This window comes from Colletotrichum phormii (assembly GCF_030913505.1).
Source record: "Colletotrichum phormii strain CBS 102054 chromosome Unknown BDP81scaffold_35, whole genome shotgun sequence".
Taxonomy (NCBI): domain Eukaryota; kingdom Fungi; phylum Ascomycota; class Sordariomycetes; order Glomerellales; family Glomerellaceae; genus Colletotrichum; species Colletotrichum phormii.
Genome location: NW_026851477.1, coordinates 257,900 through 277,268, shown reverse-complemented (window position 1 = coordinate 277,268; position 19,369 = coordinate 257,900). Strand labels below are relative to the sequence as shown.

General features: G+C 51.0%; 5 protein-coding genes across 5 annotated transcripts; 2 read left to right on the top strand and 3 right to left on the bottom strand.

Annotated features, from left to right (window-relative positions):
- Nucleotides 1–129: 129 nt before the first annotated feature.
- On the bottom strand, nt 130–3,241 carry BDP81DRAFT_411333 (fungal-specific transcription factor domain-containing protein). Its single transcript, XM_060589160.1, has 8 exons — nt 3,090–3,241; nt 2,482–2,732; nt 2,392–2,407; nt 2,128–2,340; nt 1,597–2,063; nt 1,018–1,502; nt 578–941; nt 130–510 (listed from the first exon to the last, which is right to left on the bottom strand). Exons 1-8 carry the CDS (start codon nt 3,190–3,192, stop codon nt 286–288), a joined length of 2,124 nt encoding a protein of 707 aa, XP_060438517.1. The 5' UTR covers nt 3,193–3,241; the 3' UTR covers nt 130–285.
- Nucleotides 3,242–3,990: 749 nt separating this feature from the next.
- On the top strand, nt 3,991–9,451 carry BDP81DRAFT_485485 (ABC-2 type transporter-domain-containing protein; the record flags this gene model as incomplete). Its single annotated transcript, XM_060595161.1, has 14 exons — nt 3,991–4,238; nt 4,307–4,602; nt 4,686–4,934; nt 5,008–5,210; nt 5,267–5,610; nt 5,672–5,915; nt 5,983–6,397; nt 6,451–6,565; nt 6,621–6,984; nt 7,038–7,350; nt 7,506–8,035; nt 8,098–8,561; nt 8,616–8,980; nt 9,192–9,451. 14 exons carry the CDS (start codon nt 3,991–3,993, stop codon nt 9,293–9,295), a joined length of 4,254 nt encoding a protein of 1,417 aa, XP_060438516.1. The 3' UTR covers nt 9,296–9,451.
- Nucleotides 9,452–10,676: 1,225 nt separating this feature from the next.
- Nucleotides 10,677–11,783, top strand: BDP81DRAFT_334280 (luciferase-like domain-containing protein; the record flags this gene model as incomplete). Its single annotated transcript, XM_060585751.1, has 1 exon — nt 10,677–11,783. The coding sequence occupies one exon, from the start codon at nt 10,677–10,679 to the stop codon at nt 11,781–11,783; it is 1,107 nt and encodes a 368-aa protein (XP_060438515.1).
- Nucleotides 11,784–12,018: 235 nt separating this feature from the next.
- BDP81DRAFT_400255 (uncharacterized protein) lies at nt 12,019–14,108 on the bottom strand (the record flags this gene model as incomplete). The annotated part of the gene is made up of 2 exons (XM_060588664.1): nt 12,019–12,947; nt 13,001–14,108. 2 exons carry the CDS (start codon nt 14,106–14,108, stop codon nt 12,019–12,021), a joined length of 2,037 nt encoding a protein of 678 aa, XP_060438514.1.
- Nucleotides 14,109–15,231: 1,123 nt separating this feature from the next.
- On the bottom strand, nt 15,232–17,403 carry BDP81DRAFT_507537 (uncharacterized protein; the record flags this gene model as incomplete). The annotated part of the gene is made up of 7 exons (XM_060595689.1): nt 15,232–15,889; nt 15,936–16,169; nt 16,219–16,305; nt 16,368–16,581; nt 16,735–16,892; nt 16,960–17,086; nt 17,152–17,403. The coding sequence occupies 7 exons, from the start codon at nt 17,401–17,403 to the stop codon at nt 15,468–15,470; spliced, it is 1,494 nt and encodes a 497-aa protein (XP_060438513.1). The 3' UTR covers nt 15,232–15,467.
- Nucleotides 17,404–19,369: the final 1,966 nt, after the last annotated feature.

Here is a 19,369-nt window from a genome sequence, read left to right as displayed (position 1 = left end):
TCCTGGAGCTCACTGCCACCGAAGACCAAGTCTCTCCCACCTACACACACCATCTGCACCTGCTTTTCGATCCTGGAAGGAGGTTCAGCGAACATTCGATTCTGTTCTTTATAAGCATTTCGTCATTATGCCTAGCAATGATCTCGACTGTTGGGCGTAGCAACTAATGTAGCTGCTAGTATCCGTTGGGAGCCACGCATCAAGCTCCAAAAATAAGGTTATGTCGTGCTGCATCTGGCCTGGTCAACGGACGGAAATTAAGAATTGGACCCCGTCCGCATCAAATCACTTGTCCATGCTTTGGACGGTCCCTCCATGCTGCTGCGGTAGCAGATCGTACTCCTGCATCATACCCTGGTAAAACATAGGGTCCAGATCGGGCAGGAAATAATTAAAGATTCCCATCACGTCGGTCCCCATGAGAGCACTGGGAGACACCTGACCCATCCCACTGTCGAACGCAAAGTCGGTGTACCCTGGTTGTTGCATCGACCCAGACATCGGCATAGTCTCCAGTACCAATGACGATTAGAAAAGCCCCTTTTTCAATGCCGAATATGAAGGGCCGGAAACTTACATCAGACAGATCCAGAGTCATTTGAGTTGGCCTAGCCACTTGGTTGTTGTTTCCACCATCGAGCTCTGATGACTGCTGTACCATTTGCATCGCGGAATGATTCGGAGGTGCATGTGGTCTCGCAGGATTCGTCAAGCCAGCCTCGGAATGCTGAATCTCGTTGACGTAGTCCCGCGCAATCTTTGCGAACTCGGCGATCAAAGAACCGGGCACAGTGCCACCGCTGGCATACTCAATCCGACTGAAGTGACCAGCAACCATGTCGAGCAGAGCCAGGTTGGTAACGGTGTCTGGCTGCCGAGGATCATGAATTACGAGGTCAAATAAGACGAAAAGCGCTGTGATGGGAATTCCCGCAAGGACCCTGGGGTTACTGTTAGCAACCCATACAACGACAACGGGGGAGAAAACAAGATATTGGGCGATGCCCTCCTACTCACCATGTCACCGTGTATGGTTCAACCTCAATCATTGTAGTCAGCTCCAAGATAGCCCTTGATGCATTCAGAATAGTCTTCATCCTGTCATTTTTTGTCGCTGTAACCGCCGGCGTCTCAGGCACAGGCAGATAGCACAGCGTGGTTCTCGCGAGAGTCAGTAGCATGCTGTAATAGAGATAATTGAGGATGAGAGCCAGCGATCTCGCATTGGAGCCGGACACGGTTTGAGGGCGTAAGATTCCGCTCGGGCGAAAGCCATTGTCGGGCAGAGATGCCCTCCACTCCTCTAGTTCACCATTCAACTGGTCAATCACGTCGAGGTAATACGAATCGGAGTTACCCGACACGCCGACCGAGAAGAGCGATGTGTATGCTCGAGAAAGGAGGCGAGCAAAGCGCACCAAGTGCAGAAACCAGCTAAAGTCTCCTGACGTTGCTTCGGGAACGACTGGGATTGGACAGGATATGTCACTATCCACAAAGCTCTTGGCAGTGTTAGAAGACGAAGGGTAAAGGAAAGTGGGCGTCCGTCGGAACGGGACATCAAAGTAGTGACGGGGAGAGCCTCAAGGTACTTACAGAACTCCTCCCGAAGTGGAAGCTGGTGATTTTTTCGATGGCATACAGGATCCAGAAGGACTTCTGGTAGGCGTGGGCGGTCGGGCCAGTGAAGCTATGACTCGACATAATCTGAGCCCGTCTTGCTGCCTCTGACATGATGACGGGTTCGACCGCCAGGCCTGAGATACCTAAGCCATATATAGACATGGCCGTCAGTGCTTGCAAGGTGGTCAGAGAATCGGGAAGCAACAGCAGCTCCGAAAAGCCACTCAAGCTAACAGAGAACAGCCGCCAAGACTCGCCCTTGCCAGGCTCGAATGTGCCACCGTCAGCGTACTGACATCCCAAAGCAAGGACGCAGTAGTAGAGACAACACCACGTTTTGCTCCGTTCGAGGAGATTGGGGAAGTTGGGACTTGACACCGTCGTCTCGAAAGTCGTGCGGTCGAGGAACGGGAACATGGGATGCACCCGCTCGAAGTAAACTGACCATGCTTAGCTTCTGCCTCACTCAACGAGACTACAGGAAGTGGAACGGGAAGTAATTACGGCGAATGTACAAGGCGGCGCGCGCCCTGTCGGTACCCAAGTCTGGAGGTTGCGTCCTCCGGGGGTTCGTGGTGGTCGAGTCAGTACGACGTAACCGCCCATTGACAATGACGGAAATCCGCCCGACGAGCTCGTTCACCTTTTGATTCTGGAGGCGCGTCGACAGGGACAGGAGCCTGTTGTCGGAGAAGAACGTGAGGCTGTTCCGGCCCCCTTGATCTGTTAGTACGTGCAGGCCACTGAGGGCATGTGGCTCTTCAATACCAAAAATGCCATTGCGCTGTTGACGTTCTGTCAGCTTCCAGCAAACTCAAATGTGCAAATGACATTGAAAAAGTGGCTGATGGTGCTTACTGATACAAACATGGTTTCTTCCTGGCCTCTTCCGGTAGAGGTCTTTGGTCTTTGTGCTCGTGCAAGGACGCGATCGACGTGGAGCTCTTGGATGCGGTGGGGAGGGGATTTTGGCGACGTGCGATCCGGGAGAACTAATGGTTTGGTTTCTCCATCTGATGTCAACAAGTCTAGCACGGCTTTGGCGTCTGGGAGACTGGGCGGTCGATTGCTCGAGGGCGAGTAATTCGTTGGCAGAAGCTGTCCGGCAACTGGGGACTTACTTAGTATTTTGCAGTCTTTCGCCATAGAAAGTCGTCCAAAGCTGTTGTGTTCGCTCTTCAGAGTGTGTAACTATCGTATGGCGGATGTTTTGCTGCTCGTGCTTACCGTTGCGCCTGTGGGCTAGCCTTTTTACACTAAAGCGACACTCTTCTTTTCGACGCTTACAGGTTCAAGGTTTGTGAGTAAACGAGCATGTCTTGCCAGGGGAAGGGAAATCAGTAGGTTTTACTACTCACAATGCAATTCGCGCAAGGTCCAGGCGGACCGTTACCTGTTGACAAAGTTAACCCGTCAGTTCTTGAGTGAGGAAACGGAATGGCAATAAGCTCTCTCAAGTCACGTACTAGGACAGCGGACCTTGCGTGACTTGCAAGCATCGCAAGACTTGTGGGTTCGGGACGCAGCACCAACACCAGTAGGACTGGGCGAGGGCTTATCAGCAGTCATCGTCTCGGCTCGCAGAGGATGAGATGAAATGCAGGCTGGAAACAAAACAGCACCGAGAGACGAAGACGAGTAGGTCGGAGACGAGATCTGTAAATATGCGAGGATGTGGTTCGCATGGGGGGAGGGAACCAAGACATTCAGCTTATGTTGAAAGGAGCTCGGCTCCTTTTTTGCCTTTTGGGAGAGTGGATGGAGACTTGGAGAAGTTCGGCCGCCATGTGGGTGTAGAGTCTCGCGCCCGAGATACCGAATCGGGTAACTGTACGCAAGCATCGGACCACTTCAGAACGCCGCCATCCCGGGATCTGCGATCAAGATCTCTGCGGCGCGTGTGGGTGCTTTCTTGTCAACATCGTCAACTTTTCTTGCGTTGAGCCCCCCCCCTCGGGCCGACATGATTCATACGGCTGCCCTACATTAATAAAACCGCACAATATGCATCTAAAACATGGAAATTGGGCCGTGAGGCTCGGCTCGCGAAATCTAAGCTTCGGCAGCGTGACGTGAAGCTAGTGATCTGGACCCTGCTTTTCGGGTCCATTCTGCCCATGTCAACTCGCCGATAATGCGTATATTGACGTTGAAAATGCGTATATGTGTTGTTATTTTCACATGTCTCCCTCATGCTGACCATTGAAAACTTATTTTTAACGAGGAGGGTGCCTCTTTTGGGAAGCTTGTCAAGATATAACTTCTCCGTGATCCCCGGTGGGTGACATTGCTTGAGCCTCTTCTCTCCTGCGATCTTCAGATTCTTTCTTATCTGCACGTTGTGTGATCAGCATATCAAGTCACAAAATGCATCGCCCGCAGGGTGACAGTGGCAACGTCATGTCTAAGCCGTTGGACGACACCTTGCACGCCAAAGCCAGTCAAAAGCACGACCACCACCGAAATGACATGGGTATTGAAGCCAACGATGCCCAAGTCAATGCGCTTGTCCGGCCTTACAGTCTCGACCTCATCCGTTCAGCATCAAGACTCGACCCTGGTATCAACCCGTTTCTGTCAGACCATCCTGCCTTGGACCCAAGCTGTCGCGAAGAGTTCAACGCCAAGAAATGGGCCCGAGCCCTCCTCCAGCACTCATACCACCCCCCGAGGACTATCCTAGACTCGAGGCTGGAGTTGCGTATCGTAATTTGAGTGTTCACGGTTACGGTACTGATACGGATTACCAGAAGGATGTTCTCAATATCCTCTGGCAAGCACCAATGATGATCAAGCAGGCTCTCAGCAACCGTCGTCAAAAGATTGACATCTTGAGGGAGTTTGACGGTATCATCAAGAGTGGTGAGATGCTCTTGGTGTTGGGTCGCCCCGGCAGTGGTGTCTCTACCCTGCTCAAGACGATTGCCGGTGAGACCCAGGGACTTCATCTCGGAGACCACTCACACTTCAGCTATCAAGGTCAGTGACAGCACCGTTTTGACTCTATTGGGGACATCATGTAGGACCTCACGATAGCTGACTGTCACAAAAATCATCAACAGGCATCCCAATGGAAACAATGCACAAGCGTTTCCGCGGCGAAGTCATCTACCAAGCCGAAACCGACATCCACTTCCCCCACCTCACAGTCGGACAGACACTCCTCTTCGCCTCACTCGCAAGAACACCTAAGAACAGACTTCCCGGTGTCAGTAGGCAGAGATACGCCGAGCACTTGCGGGACGTCGTGATGGCTGTCTTTCGCATCTCCCACACCATTAACACAAAGGTCGGAAATGACTTCGTCCGTGGTGAGTGGCTCAAACCTTTGACAAGTTGATAACTTTGAGGCAACCTCGATTAAGCATACATGAATCTTGACAGGTGTGTCCGGAGGAGAGCGCAAGCGCGTGAGTATTGCAGAGGTAACGCTCAGCCAGAGTCCGATCCAGTGCTGGGACAACAGTACTCGTTGTTTGGATAGTGCTACTGCGTTAGAGTTTGCTCGGACTCTGCAGCTGTCTACAGACATGGCAAAGACTTCGCTCATTGTTGCGATATATCACGCCTCACAGCCGGCATATGATGTCAGTTTCTCCTACACAAACTCGTATTTCATCCTTGTTGGCTCATACTTGTCTAGGTATTCGACAAAGTTGCGGTCCTTTACGAAGGTCGCCAGATCTACTTTGGCTCTACGGTGATGGCGAAGCAGTACTTCATCGACATGGGCTACCGCTGCCCCGACCGTCAAGCCACCGCCGACTCCCTCACGTCCCTCACGAACCCTGCAGAGCGAATCGTCCGAGAAGGGTTCGAAAACAGAGTTCCCAGAACGCCAGACGAGTTTGCAACCGTGTGGAAGGGGAGTGACTCCAGGGCACGCCTGATGGAGGAGATCTTTGCCTTCGAGGAGGAACATCCCCTCGATGGCTCAGTGGTCGACAAGTTTGTCGCGACGCGTCAGGCTCATAAAGCCTCTCTTGTGTAAGTGGTGATGAATGTTAATGAACGAGGGGAAAAGAATCATTCGCTAACGGTCGAGAAGAACACCGCAATCACCTTACACTATCTCCATGCCCATGCAAATCTGGCTCTGCATGACGCGTGGGTACCAGCGCCTCCTTGGTGACTGGCTGTTCTTCGTTGTCACTGTTGGTGGCAACCTGGTTATCTCTCTGGTTCTTGGAAGTATTTTCTTCGACCTGCCGTCTGATGCATCGAGCATGAATTCTCGTTGCATTCTTCTGTTCTTTGCTATCTTATTTAACGGACTCAGCAGTGCCCTTGAGGTATGTCATTCTTCTGCCGCCATATGGCCTACGACGAGGGCGCGCAAGCTAACGTGCCGATATCAAGATCCTCACACTATATGTCCAAAGACCCATTGTCGAAAAGCACGCTCGCTATGCCCTATACCACCCCGCATCCGAAGCCATCTCCTCGACAATCTGCGATCTTCCCAGCAAGATTCTGTCGACCTTGGCCTTCAACATTCCACTCTACTTCATGGCGAAGCTCCGCCAAGAGGCCGATGCCTTCTTCATCTTCCTCCTTTTCGGCTTCACCACACTCTCAATGTCCATGATCATCAGAACCATTGGCCAGACGTCCCGCACCATTCACCAAGCCTTGACGCCGGCCGCGATCTTCATCTTGTCGCTCGTCATCTACACCGGCTTCATCCTTCCGACTCGCGACATGAAGGGCTGGCTTCGCTGGATCAACTACATCAACCCCATTGCCTATGCGTTGAGAGTCTGGTCGCCAACGAGTTCAACGGTCGACAATTTCCCTGTATCTCGTTTGTCCCGGCCTACCTGAAAGCGGCGCCGAATGAGAGAACGTGCTCTGTTGCTGGCGCTGCTCCCGGTGCGGACTTTGTCGATGGCGACGTTTACATGAATGCCACTTTCAGTTACTACAAGTCTCACATCTGGAGGTATGTCGCCCTCTTTGTCAAAGTTTGTTATGAAGTTTTCTAACGTTTCGCTCAGGAACTTTGGCATCTTGATCGCATTCATCGTCTTCTTCATGTGCGTCTACCTCTTTGCAGCGGAGTACATCACTACAGACCGCTCCAAGGGCGAAGTATTGATCTTCAAGCGCGGGCATTCGACCCCGAAACTATCAAAGAACTCATCCGACGAAGAGGCCGGCCAATCTGAACGCGTCTATCAACACGAAAAGTCCGAGGGACATGCCGCTCAGTCTGGCGTCAAGCAAGCCGCGATCCACAAGAGCCAATCGGTGTTTCACTGGAAAGATGTTTGCTACGACATTTCTATCAAGGGCAACAACCGCAGAGTTCTTGACAAGGCTAGCGGATGGGTGAAGCCAGGAACTTTGACTGCTTTGATGGTTAGTGAATGCACGTTCTGGTGTTGAATCTGCAGTACTGACGAAGATTTCAGGGCTCTACTGGCGCTGGCAAGACTACTCTGCTCGACGTGCTGGCGAACAGAGTGACCATGGGTGTGGTGACTGGGGATGTCTTGGTCAACGGCATTCCCAGAGACCAGTCTTTCCAGCGAAAGGCCGGTTACGTCCAGCAACAAGATATCCACCTCGAGACATCCACTGTCAGGGAAGCCTTACGATTTAGTGCCATGCTGCGCCAGCCAGCATTCGTCAGCAAGCAAGAGAAGTATGCCTATGTTGAAGAAGTGATTGGGCTTCTGGAAATGGAAGCTTACGCCGATGCCATTGTTGGAGTACCTGGAGAAGGTCAGTGTTCAGCCCACTACGATATTCCATTTCCAAAGAGTCGTAGCTAATTGATGGTCCCAGGCTTGAATGTTGAGCAAAGAAAACGACTAACCATCGGCGTCGAGCTCGCCGCGAAACCCGATCTCCTCCTCTTCCTCGACGAACAACCTCAGGTCTCGACAGCCAGACAGCATGGTCAATCTCATCACTGATCCGAAAGCTCTCTGAGAACGGTCAAGCCATCCTCGTGACGATCCACCAACCTTCCGCTCTATTATTCCAGCAATTCGACCGACTTCTCCTCCTGGCACACGGCGGAAAAACAGTCTACTTTGGCGACATTGGCGAGAACTCCCGCGTGCTCACGAGTTACTTTGAGCAATACGGAGCAATGCCCTGCGGGCAGGACGAGAACCCCGCCGAGTGGATGCTCAAAGTCATCGGCGCTGCGCCTGGCGCAAAGGCTGAGAGGGATTGGCCCGAGACTTGGAAGGAGAGTCACGAGTGTGCCGAGATGCGCCGCGAGCTTGAGCGTCTAGAGCAAGGCCTGGCGCCCAACGGCTCAACGACGAGTCCCGATGAGATGTCTACCTATGCTGCGCCCTTCCATGTTCAGCTTGCCTTGTGCACCGAGAGAGTCTTTCAGCAGTATTGGCGCACGCCGTCGTACATTTACTCCAAGCTAATCTTGTCTGGTGGCACGGTATGTCTCAACTTGTTTTAATCGTCGACCATCGCGAGATTCCAACTAACACTTGTGTACAGAGTTTGTTCATCGGCGTATCTTTCTACAACTCACCACTTACAATGCAAGGCCTCCAGAGCCAGATGTTTTCTATCTTCATGTTGCTGGTGGTCTTTGCCTTCCTCGTCTACCAAACGATGCCCAACTTTATTCTACAACGCGAACAATACGAGGCGAGAGAGCGCGCCTCCAGGGCGTACTCGTGGTACGTGTTCGTACTGGTCAACATCATTGTCGAGCTTCCCTGGAACACTTTGGCTGCCATCGTGATCTTCTTTCCGTTCTACTATCTCGTTGGCATGTATCGCAATACTATTCCGACGGATGCGGTTACGGAACGTGGCGGCCTCATGTTCCTACTCATCTGGGCTTTCATGCTCTTCGAGTCTACCTTTGCCGATATGGTTGTCGCTGGTGTGCCGACGGCAGAGATTGGCGCAACTCTTTCTCTTCTGCTCTTTACCCTATGTCTGATCTTTTGCGGGTAAGTCCATCACCAATTCGGCCTGCCTCATATCTGAAACTAACAAATTGAAAGTGTCATTGTACCGGTCAACGCCCTTCCAGGTTTCTGGAAGTTCATGTACCGCGTCTCGCCCTTGACATACCTCGTTGAAGGTCTCTTGTCCACGGGACTAGCACACAACAAAGTCGAGTGCTCTCAGCTCGAGTTGCTACAATTCAGTCCGGCAAATGGAACCGCGTGTGGTGATTACATGGCGCCGTACATGCAAATGGCCGGCGGCAATGTCTTCAACCCCAACAGTACCGACGTCTGCCAGTTCTGCTCACTGGCCACGACAGATGCGTTCCTGGCTACCACTTCTACGTCGTACGGCAGACGATGGCGGTCGTATGGGCTGATGTGGGTCTATGACAGAATCCATGCATGCTCATATGCGAGTCATGGACATAACCCATTCGGAATGGTCTGACCATCACGAAACAGGCCAGACTGTCATTTCCACCTGGTCCTAGCTCTCTGCAAGACTTATTAGGATAGCATTAGGCCCACAAGCCTGTGGTGATTCCATCCACTCTTTAGTACGAATAGACGCTCTTTTCTGCTCACTCATATATGCATATTCCGCTGGCCACCCTGACTAACCGTCAGTCTACATCATCTTCAACCTATTCGCAGCTCTGTCGCTGTATTGGTTGGCTCGGGTGCCGAAAAAACACTCGTTCGCTCAACTTTGGAGGAAGAAATCTTCATGAACCACGGAGCTCATATTTCTTACTTTCAAATATCGAGGGATTCAAGCCGCCAAAGAGTGTCTCTAGGATCTTGAAAGGCTCAAGATTTTCAACATGTAATTCCTATTACTACTCAACAACTTAGTTTACTTTTTTGTTCACTTCTTCCAGTATCCCATAGAGTACTAGGAAAAGGTTTCCTCTTCACTCATGGTACTTCGTTTAGCTGTATTATAGATGGACGTCGATATTGACAAGGCCAATTTCATCTGGGAAGAGAAGCCCGTTCAAGGCTGCATGTTTCCTCAACTAGGGTAGACTGGACGCGGAAGATTCCAACATAGTTCAAGTTGAACGTTTGTTACGTTTCATGAATTGCAGTCATTTTGACCAACTGCTGTGGTGCTTGCAAGATTGGGCACTTGATCTTCCATCACGCGACGGAACCGGAAGAGTCGATGTTATTCCTTACCCGTCTGATAATTGTGAAGCACTGTAGATTACCTATTCTCTTACTGCCTAAAGAAATTGGGGGGTGTTCGTTATGGGTTCAACATAAGAACACGTCTATCATAAACAACATGCCTAACACTCAATAGGTGGAGTAACTCTGAGTTCTCTCCCCTCAATGGAGCCTGCCCTTGAGGCAATTGCGGCTTGAGGCGTGGGGAACGTTGCGGAGGTGCGACCGGAACATGTTTCCATATCTGTTGACAAATCACCATAGTAATTCGCCTCTTGCACAATCGTTGATTTGTAAGTAAATGGCACGATAAGATCCGCGTCGGAGGCACTGCGCTTCTTGAATCAGCCAATGTCAAGCGTTCGGGGCTACAGGTGTGCGGGTATGTCCGACGTTGGCCCCAAGTTGTGGGTGTGTGGAACTGATCCTGAGAATTGCGTGTTGACGACGAGCGGGGTAATTTTTTGCCGATGAATGTTTTCGGCAGTTTCAGATACTGTTAATCAACAGATCAATCTTGGTTGTGGTTTCTCGTCTTGATGTGAAGTCCCGGTTGTCGTGTCTCGGCGGACTTGCCCCGGTCTGGAGCCGCGTCGCCAAGTATCCGCGCACCGATCGCATCCCGCCCGACATTAAACTGAGGTGCGTTGAAAAACCGACGATTTTCTCTTGAGGCTATCCAAAAACACCTAACGAGAAAGCTGCTGCTCTTTTCCACATTGATAAAACGTTCTGGATTTAGATGGGGTTATGGTGACATCTCACTGGGGAACCCCTTGCCGAAATCGGCTCGGGGTGTAAGGCGTGATTATCTTGCAGTTGTCGCCATATCGTGCAATGGATGTATATAGGCGGCCACATAACTCACGAATAGCAACGGTCTTAGGGGAATATAATTCAGCAGTATTGATACCCAACCCAAAAAATCACATAGCAAGAATGCCGACCGAGTTCATCAGCGTAACTTTCCCCAACGCCTCAACGGAGATCAACCCGATCCCCGGTGCTGGCGTTGACCCCGAGTTCCTAGTCCGCTACGCCAAGAACTTGGACGACTACGGCTTCAACTACACACTCGTTCCCTATGGCTCAAACTCGTTTGACCCCTTCACAATCGGCGCGACCATCGCAGCAGTGACCAAGAACGTCAGCGTCATTATCGCCCTGCGGCCAAACACTCTCTACCCCACCGTCGCCGCGAAAGCCCTGGCAACGCTGGACCAACTCAGCAAGGGTCGCGTCGTCGTGCACTTCATCGCCGGCGGAAGCGATGCCGAGCAAGCCAAGGAGGGTGACTTCCTCTCCAAGGACGAGCGGTATGGCCGCCTTGAGGACTATATCAAGATCCTCCGCCGCGCATGGGAATCGCCGGAGCCCTTTAGCTGGGAGAGCAAGTACTACACTTTTAAAGACTTCCACAGCAGTGTCCGCCCGACAAAGGGCACAATTCCCGTCTCCGTCGGCGGCTCGTCGCCTGAGGCATACCGCATTGGTGGCTCTCTCGCTGACATTTTCGGACTGTGGGGTGAGCCGCTGAAGGAGACAAAAGAGCAGATCGACCGCATCTACGCCGAGGCCGAGAAGGCCGGCCGCAAGGACCGGCCCCGCATCTGGGTTACCTTCCGTCCCATCATTGCCGAGACGGAGGAACTTGCGTGGGCCAAGGCACACCGCACGCTCGACGCCCTCAAGGGCAATATTTCTGCCGGACAGGGTAAGCCTAGCCAGAATGGCCCCGAGCCTCAGAACGTCGGCTCGCAGCGTCTGCTTGACATCGCCAAGAAGGGCGAAGTCCAGGACCGGGCCCTGTGGTACCCCACCGTCACTGCGACTAACGCCCGTGGAGCCTCTACAGCGTTGGTTGGATCTCCCAAGACTATCAATGACTCCATCTTGGACTACGTCGACCTTGGTGCCGATTTAATTTCGATCCGCGGTTACGACAACCTCAACGATGCTATTGATTACGGTCGCTATATCCTGCCTGCGGTTCGCGAGGAGTTGAAGAAGCGTGAGAACGGTACCAATGGCAGCAATGGGGCTTGAATGTTTGATGATTAGCGCTTGTGTATTTTTTTGAGATCGCATGCATGGCTTTTGTGGGCATGCGAAGTGAGCCAGTCTAGAAAGCAGTTGAAATATCAGGAGACTTATGACAACCTCAGAAGGAGCCATCAAAAGCTGCGGACAAGCTTAAGTAGTGATGCAATGCACGGTGTCATTATTAAACCATTTCCCATCCTATCATAAGTCAGTCGTTACATCGCCAGTTGGACCCCCTCTATGTAATGTAAACTGGCAAACGGCTTCCAAATACCTCGCTCTTCTCGACTTGAATATCCTTGCCATGGAAATCATGCAGAAGCAACCAGCATACCATTCGGAAAACAAGCATGCACCAAACATCATTAATCTGCTGTTGCTGGTCGTGAGCAACTACGTCCGTAGAAGCATCAGAGATGATCGACCTGGCCCCACGCCCTTTGCGAGCCTTTTCAGCCCGCAGCTGTTTGCAAACAACATCGATGACCCGCTTGCGCACCGAGAGAAGGTAAATCTCGGCTAAAACGCTGTGTCTCTCGCTCGAAGACGCAGCATCCAGCTTCTGGAGGAGCGATACCTCCTTCTCGGTTTCCTCGTGTTCCTCTCGCGTCTTCGGGATAGGGGATGCGCCGGGAACAACGAGATCGTGTCTCGAGTCCCTCTTTGACCGGGTAGGATCTCCTGTTGTAACCACAACTGTCTTGTACTCCCCTTCCTTATCGTTCAGAATACGCAGAATCTCTTGCAGGTGTACGCGCAGGACGTTCTGTACCAGGTGTATCCTCTCTTGACTCTGAAGGAACTCATCACATTTCGAGATGGCTGAGTGCAAAGCCATGACTAGGTCATTAGAGTAAATTCTTTCCTCAGTGTTGTTTGTGCGTCTCAAGATCGCTTCTGGGCCGTCTCGAGATTCGAGCTCTTCGAATTTGTCTTCAATCTTGCCGGTTTCCTTGAGAATCACGCTAATTCGAGACCCTTCTATGTTTTTAAGCATGGCTTCGGTTTCTGACGACTCGCCCATGATGTGGACGTAGTCGCTGAGAAAGGTTCTCAGTGAAAATGACTTTCGGTCCCAATGCCAGATGGTTGGGTTAGGGAGCATGCGGAAAGCCGTGCCGGGAATCTGTAGGACGGCACCCACCATACCTAGCATTTCGAAAGCAACTACATCATAGTCAGTATTCAAGCTTGGTTGGAATGATGAGGACAAGACCTACTCGGAAACAGGTGGATGTGCCGTGTATCTGGAGTTGACTTTCGGAAGTGCCGGACAGTATTAGTGTTGCAACCGATCACGACCAGAGTTTCTGCGATAGCTGACATGCTACCGAGCTGGAGCGTTCCGATGTCTTTCGGTTCGTCGGCGTATTTGTAGTTGTCGTTGTTCTGCTGACGGAAAATCGTGGGGCAGTACCCAAAACAAAGCTCCTTGACCTTGTTATTCGGCACCACCCTGTTCTCGTGAAACCATGTCGGTCCAGTCTTCTCAAAGGTGAAGACGATGCCGAGATCGTCAACATCATATCCGGTGATGCTGAATCCGTTACCCTGTCCGCGGTAACGGTCCTCGTTGCGATTGAACTCTTTCCAGTGAACACCCAACATCGCTGCCATTTCTACTAGGTGCGAGATCGTTGTTGTTGCGTACGGCTTCTTCATGTTGTCTGGCATGCTATCCCATGACTTCTTCTTCCTCTGCATGCCGACGGTAAGAGTGTAAGGTACAGGAGTGCTGGATTGGGTCGGATGGCATGGTGTTTGGGCTTCCCATTGAGGGTTGTACCCGAAATACTCCTTATCTTGCCACGTTCGCGACTCCCTTTCCATACGCTGAATAGCCATCAACAGACTCGTCCAGTTTGCGAGTTCGTTGTCGGCGGTGTGGATAGCTTGACGTGTCATCCCGGCCCGCAAGGTCTTGGAATGCTTGTCGTATTCTTCTTGGTCCCAGGTATACGTCTTCTTATAACTGTCTGTCGTCCCGGTCATGTAGGTGATCTCCTTGTCGTCGTGCACGCCGAGGGGTCCCCTTGGGTTTGTCGGCGGCGCAACGAAGATGACAGGAACTTCGAACTCCACCTCGAAACGGAATTCATACCATCTGAATCGTCGACGTGTGAACCTCGCCCAATCTCCCATTACCTTTGGGGTACATGATGAATAGCCGGTTGCCGATGCGTAGTATTGTTGGAGTGCTTGGAAAATTGCAATGATGAAGGCGAGGACTGATATCACCAAGGCAACAACGGCTACAATTAACTCAACTTGGTTGTCGTTGTTGCCACTGTCGCCGCTGGATGAGCTCGTGGAGTCTGAAGATGACATGCTGGCGATCGGATGGGGCTGCCCTAGATGTAGGTGGTTGATGTTGCTCCTCTAAGCACACGGAACGGCTGTAAAGGCCGACATTGAGCCGCCAACAGGTAATTAGAGCCAGTGATCTCGGAGGCTGAATCTCTCTTAAAATATTGAAAGGGAGAAAGGCTAGAAGGAAGCCCGATTTATCAATGATATTCTTAAGTATGTGTTGGCAGCCAGCCTGATGCGAGCCTGGCTGAGACAAAATGCATGTTGAGCTAGGCAGCCAGAATCAGCCCCTGCACAGGCTCAAGTATCATGTGTAACCCCTGCACTTCCCCATAATGGAACAGCTACGACAAATGATTCAAATTGTCTTGGAAGACCAGGATCGCAAGGCTCTCCAGCTTGATGGAGCATGGTGGTCATATGGACGTCTAGCGGATATGCTAGTGCTGAAAGTTGTTGCCATCTCATTCATCATCTGTGCCACAATATGGCTGAACTAAGGTTCGCCCCGACGCCGTCTTTGGATCTAATGGAACTAGCAAAGCGCGCTCCAAACCCTATCGTTTTTGAACCAAGATACAGTTTTGCTTCATCATAAGAGTCAGGGCCAGCCTCCAATATCAAAACACCGCTCGAACTTGGAATAGCAGGCTTGGAAGTCATATTCCAGCAACTCCAACGCCATGGTAAGCACTAGGCAAAACGGCCAGCTGGCTGAAGTCATCGTCCCAGTTGGTTGGTTGAGTTGGTTTGGGAGGGGCCCCAGTCCCCTGTTCGCGAGAATCGGTAGTGACCATCATTGGCTCGAGTAGCACATCCTTGCGGCGGGACATGCTAACATGCAGGAGGCGGCACCGCTATTCCGGCCCAGCCCTCTGGTCCACACAACAATTTCTCAGCTTCCCTCTCTTGCCTGCCATCCCTTTGTGGCTCTCACGAGTCGGAACGGGCTGTGCCTGCCATTGCTTTCTGAGAAGTGATGATGTTGGGCATCTGAGGCACTCAAGGCTTGAGAACTATTTGTCAGCAAGATGTTCCAGGGGAGAGTGGGCGAGCACCTCCTTAAATACGACGTTTGCTGCAATCCACAGGGTTGTCAAGTCATTGCCAATGTAACGGCAGGTTGCACCAGTCACAGAAGTAAAACAAACTTTCTGCACCACCAAATGTATGAAGCTTGAACAAGAGAGCGTCTGCCAGTGAGTATTCAGACCGGACAGCAATCCAACGTCTATCGTTCCTCGTGAAGTCCTCGTCGAATCCAACTTCTTTCCGTATGCATCAAAAACGTTGCTGTAAAATAATGTCGATTGCCTGTGTAAGGGAATTTTGTCAGCACTGGAGCTACAGCACTAGTTTCATTCATAGTCGAGAAATTTAATGTGTAGGGGCATGATTTACCTTTTCGGCGATCGCATAAACCGTCGCCTGGGTATGCTCTGACGGAAGTAAAGGCATAGTACTAGCATCGACTATCCTCAAGCCATCGACCCCATGCACGCTAAGGTTGGAATCCACGACACCACCAAGTGACCTCGGAAGCATAGCGCAGGTCCCAGCATAGTGATACTCTGTAGAGCTGGCTCCTTTGATGAATTCTAGGAGGTCATCATCGCTCGTGATACCGACCCCTGGTAGCGTTTCTGTTGCTCCGAGGGCTTGGATTTGTTCTGTGGCCAAAAGCTTTCGGTTGAACCGTATTGACTCGACCAACACTTGACCGTCGTAAGGATGGGAAAGATAGCGTGGGTCAATGACCGGCGGCGCGAAAGGGTCGGTGGAGTTGATTGCAACAGTTCCTCGGCTCAAGGGGGTGCATCAGGATGTTTACTATGGAGCGTCCACTGTCGACGTAAAGAAGCTCCATGCCGGCCGTGGAGCCATTTTGGTGCATTTCTAGAACTTGTTGTACTTGCTTCAAATATCCATCTTTGACAGTCTGGTCAGTATCTTGTGGGAGATACTGAGCGGCGCCGGCACTGCTCATAACAGACAGCAATTTGCCAGTAACATCTGACTGGGTGAAGTTTGACAGAGGTATGAATGCGAGTGCCTCTGCAATAGTATCCGTCCAACGCCCTAACAACTGATTAAGAAGAACCTCTCTTCATTTGAGTGCTGGACTGACCTTTTCTTTCGGAGTAGTAGAGATCTTTTTGATCAGCATTAAACGTTGCGTTTTCTAAGTCGTAGTTTCCGGGTATCCCAGCACTCACTAAATGTCGAGTTAGTCATGCACCAAGTTCCATGCAGCTGAAGCATTGATAGTGAAGTTACAAGAAGCAAGCGTCAATCCGAATGGATGATCTTGCAGGTTCGCGCCAACGCCCGGAAGGTCGACTTGCAAGGGAATGCCGTGCCTCGACGTGAGGGATACTGGCCCGATGCCGGACAGCTGCAGGAGCTTCGGGGTATTCAGAGCACCTGCCGACACGATGACTTCTTTCAAAGCCTCGACTTTATCAGCTGTCAAACCAGGCCCGGCTGAAAACTTTGCCAAATGAAGTCAGCATAACTATTTCCATCGAGACGTCTCCAGGCCTATAGAGTAGTCTACCTCGACTCCCGTAGCTCTAGGCTTTTCTCCATCAGTATTAAACAACAGGTTTGTAACTTAGTGCCCTGTGAGAATGTCAAGGTTGACTCTGTCCACACTTTGGTCATAATGAGCTGTTCTTGCACTTGATCTTGACTGGTTTCTTGGATGGATAGAATGAGTACTTAGGTATGCGCCAAGCGGGTTGTAGCCTTGGTCCACCGGCGTACTGATTCCGAGCCCGTGCATGGCATCAAGGAAGTTCGCTTTGTAAGTTTGGTATGACTAGTCTACTTTGAGAAGTACTGATTCACGAGTGTGGGATCAACTTGCTGTTGTTCGGATGTGACCAAGCTAGGTAACTTGATTGGATAGGTCCTTCAAAACCATGGCAAGCGGCATCAAAAGTCATGCCATATGTCGCGGAATTCGCAGGTGTTGCGGCGGTAAAACATTCGCTCTTCACATTAGGCATGCGTCAGTGCAGTGAACACTCATGCTTCTCAGTGGTCGTTCCAAGCGCACCTTCTTGAAGTAAGGAAGTAGAGCCGCAAAGTTCCAGCCCTGGTTTCCAAGAGCGGCCCAGGCGTCGTAGTTGGAAGGCATCCCGCGATCGAAAATCATCGCATTGACCGTACTACTCCCACCAATCGTATGTCGTTGAGTGAGGTTGATGATCTGCTTGGAGAGAAACTCTTGCGGGGTTGAAGTCAAGTTCCAATTATACCTGGTGCCTGGAGCGAAGCCAGACGCACCTGGGTAGAATCGAGGGATCATGACGGCGGCTTCATAGTTATCACTAACTGAGAGTCAGACACCTTCACCAAGTCCAACATGCATGTGATTATTGAAGCCCACTGACGGCATTCCTGCCTCGATAACGAGAACTGTGACTGCATTTTATCTTGGTTTACGGAGTAATACCAGGTTACGGATAAGGCTCCTCGAACTAATTTTCATTCCCTTGGCCGGGGAGTAAAGGGTCTGTACGAATAAAGCGTGCCACTCCACCCTACCTTAAATCCGGCTCGGGAGGGAGACCAAGAGGTGGCGATCGCACCTACCTTGCCGACCAAACCCTCACCCGATTCTTATTCTACCACCCGAATATAAAGGAAGCTTTTGAAACACCCCTCAAATCCATTTATGTCACCAGCCAAGAGGCGCTCGTCTAGGTCGACCTGTCAGGTCAAACTGTCTGGGTGAATGAGTGGTTTAGGGCTAATAAACTATAGATCAACCAGCCTACTCGAGGATCGGCTTAGTAAGTACCCGAGTTCGAATCCGAGCATGAGCACCAAGAGATGTACCCCCCAAGGCAGCACCGTGGGGGTGAACGCTTTCTATTTTTACTTTGTCTGTCGATCAGACAGATAGATGCTTCCGAGATTTTGCTGAGAAGAACAGACCGCTCACATCAACCCGCTACTCAAGCTGCTCTGCCATAACAATTGAGCACGAGAGCGCTGATATGGACTTGGAGTTTGTCCGTTATTAGGTGACTAACGGACATCAGCCAGACTCTTGGTATTTCTTATTTTTGGCCAATTAGGAAGAATCTTTTCTCAGACTACCTTACCGTGACAAAGTCCACAATCTCCACTTCAATGGCCTTAGCTGTCAGCTGCCAGCATTGTTTGCGTTCAGAAGATGGACTATGTTACTGGGGCTCTACCTCTATGCTACATGTGAGATGTTATCTAGAGTAACACCCACAGGTATATGCAGCCATGCTTGGATACTGTCTTTTCTTGCTGAACTTGGGTACTTCCGGCTACTCGTGGCTGGTACGGCAAGTACGGAGGATCTTGACCCCAGTCAACATCAACCTGCCGCCCGGTGTGTCGGTTGCGGAGGATGTATGCAGAAAGATTGTCGTACTGTTAGGGTATTATTTGAAGGAAACTATTGACCGTGACTCAGTGTATGTGCCTCGACGGTATATATACACTTAAGGTACCTAGGTAAGTCCATTGGTCACTGCTCCCGGCCTCCGACTACCTTAGCTTAACAGGCCTTGAGTTCAACCTTAATATCAGGTGAAGTTCAATAACTTATGAGATATTCCTTCAATGTTTCGCCTGTATATTAAGGACCTTCCGAAGAAGCAAAAGCAAGCCAATACCTTCGGTGAATGAGTGTTACGACCAAAGGTGCAGATCGTTAAGACCAATGTTTTTTGAGTGCATCATAAGTTCTGCATCATGAATTCCGGCGAATTATCGACCAACCCTCGACATGGCTTACTATGCCATCGAAAGAACGCCAACACGCATCAGGCAAATAGTCAGACATGAGCCATTATAAGCCTGTGATCCTTCACAACACAACGATGCTGCCATTGTTGTTGTTGTTGTTGTTGTTCTATTTAACGCCATGGCGGCAAGGGCGCAGCCGCCCTTGCGGCAGACCTCCCGGAGGGTATGTGGCGTGAAGGGTCGCAGGCTCTAGGTATATACTATATAGTACACGCCGTATCCTGACGTCCTCCAAATCTTGCTCGTGAGCTACTATGTGTTCTATCCATCCCTAGTTCCCACTGGTGCCCTAGTTCCGTTATAACCATCTGGTTTCTTAATAGAGGTAGTTTGTCGTTTGGAGGATAGGTTATGACCTATCTCCTAGTACTGCGGGCAGATCTTCTGGAAGAAGTCTGTCACGCAGAGGAAGGCCTGGAAGCCTTGAGAGTCAGTGATTAGCCCCTTGAAGTAGCGATCGAGGGACCCTATAGGTCCTACGGGCT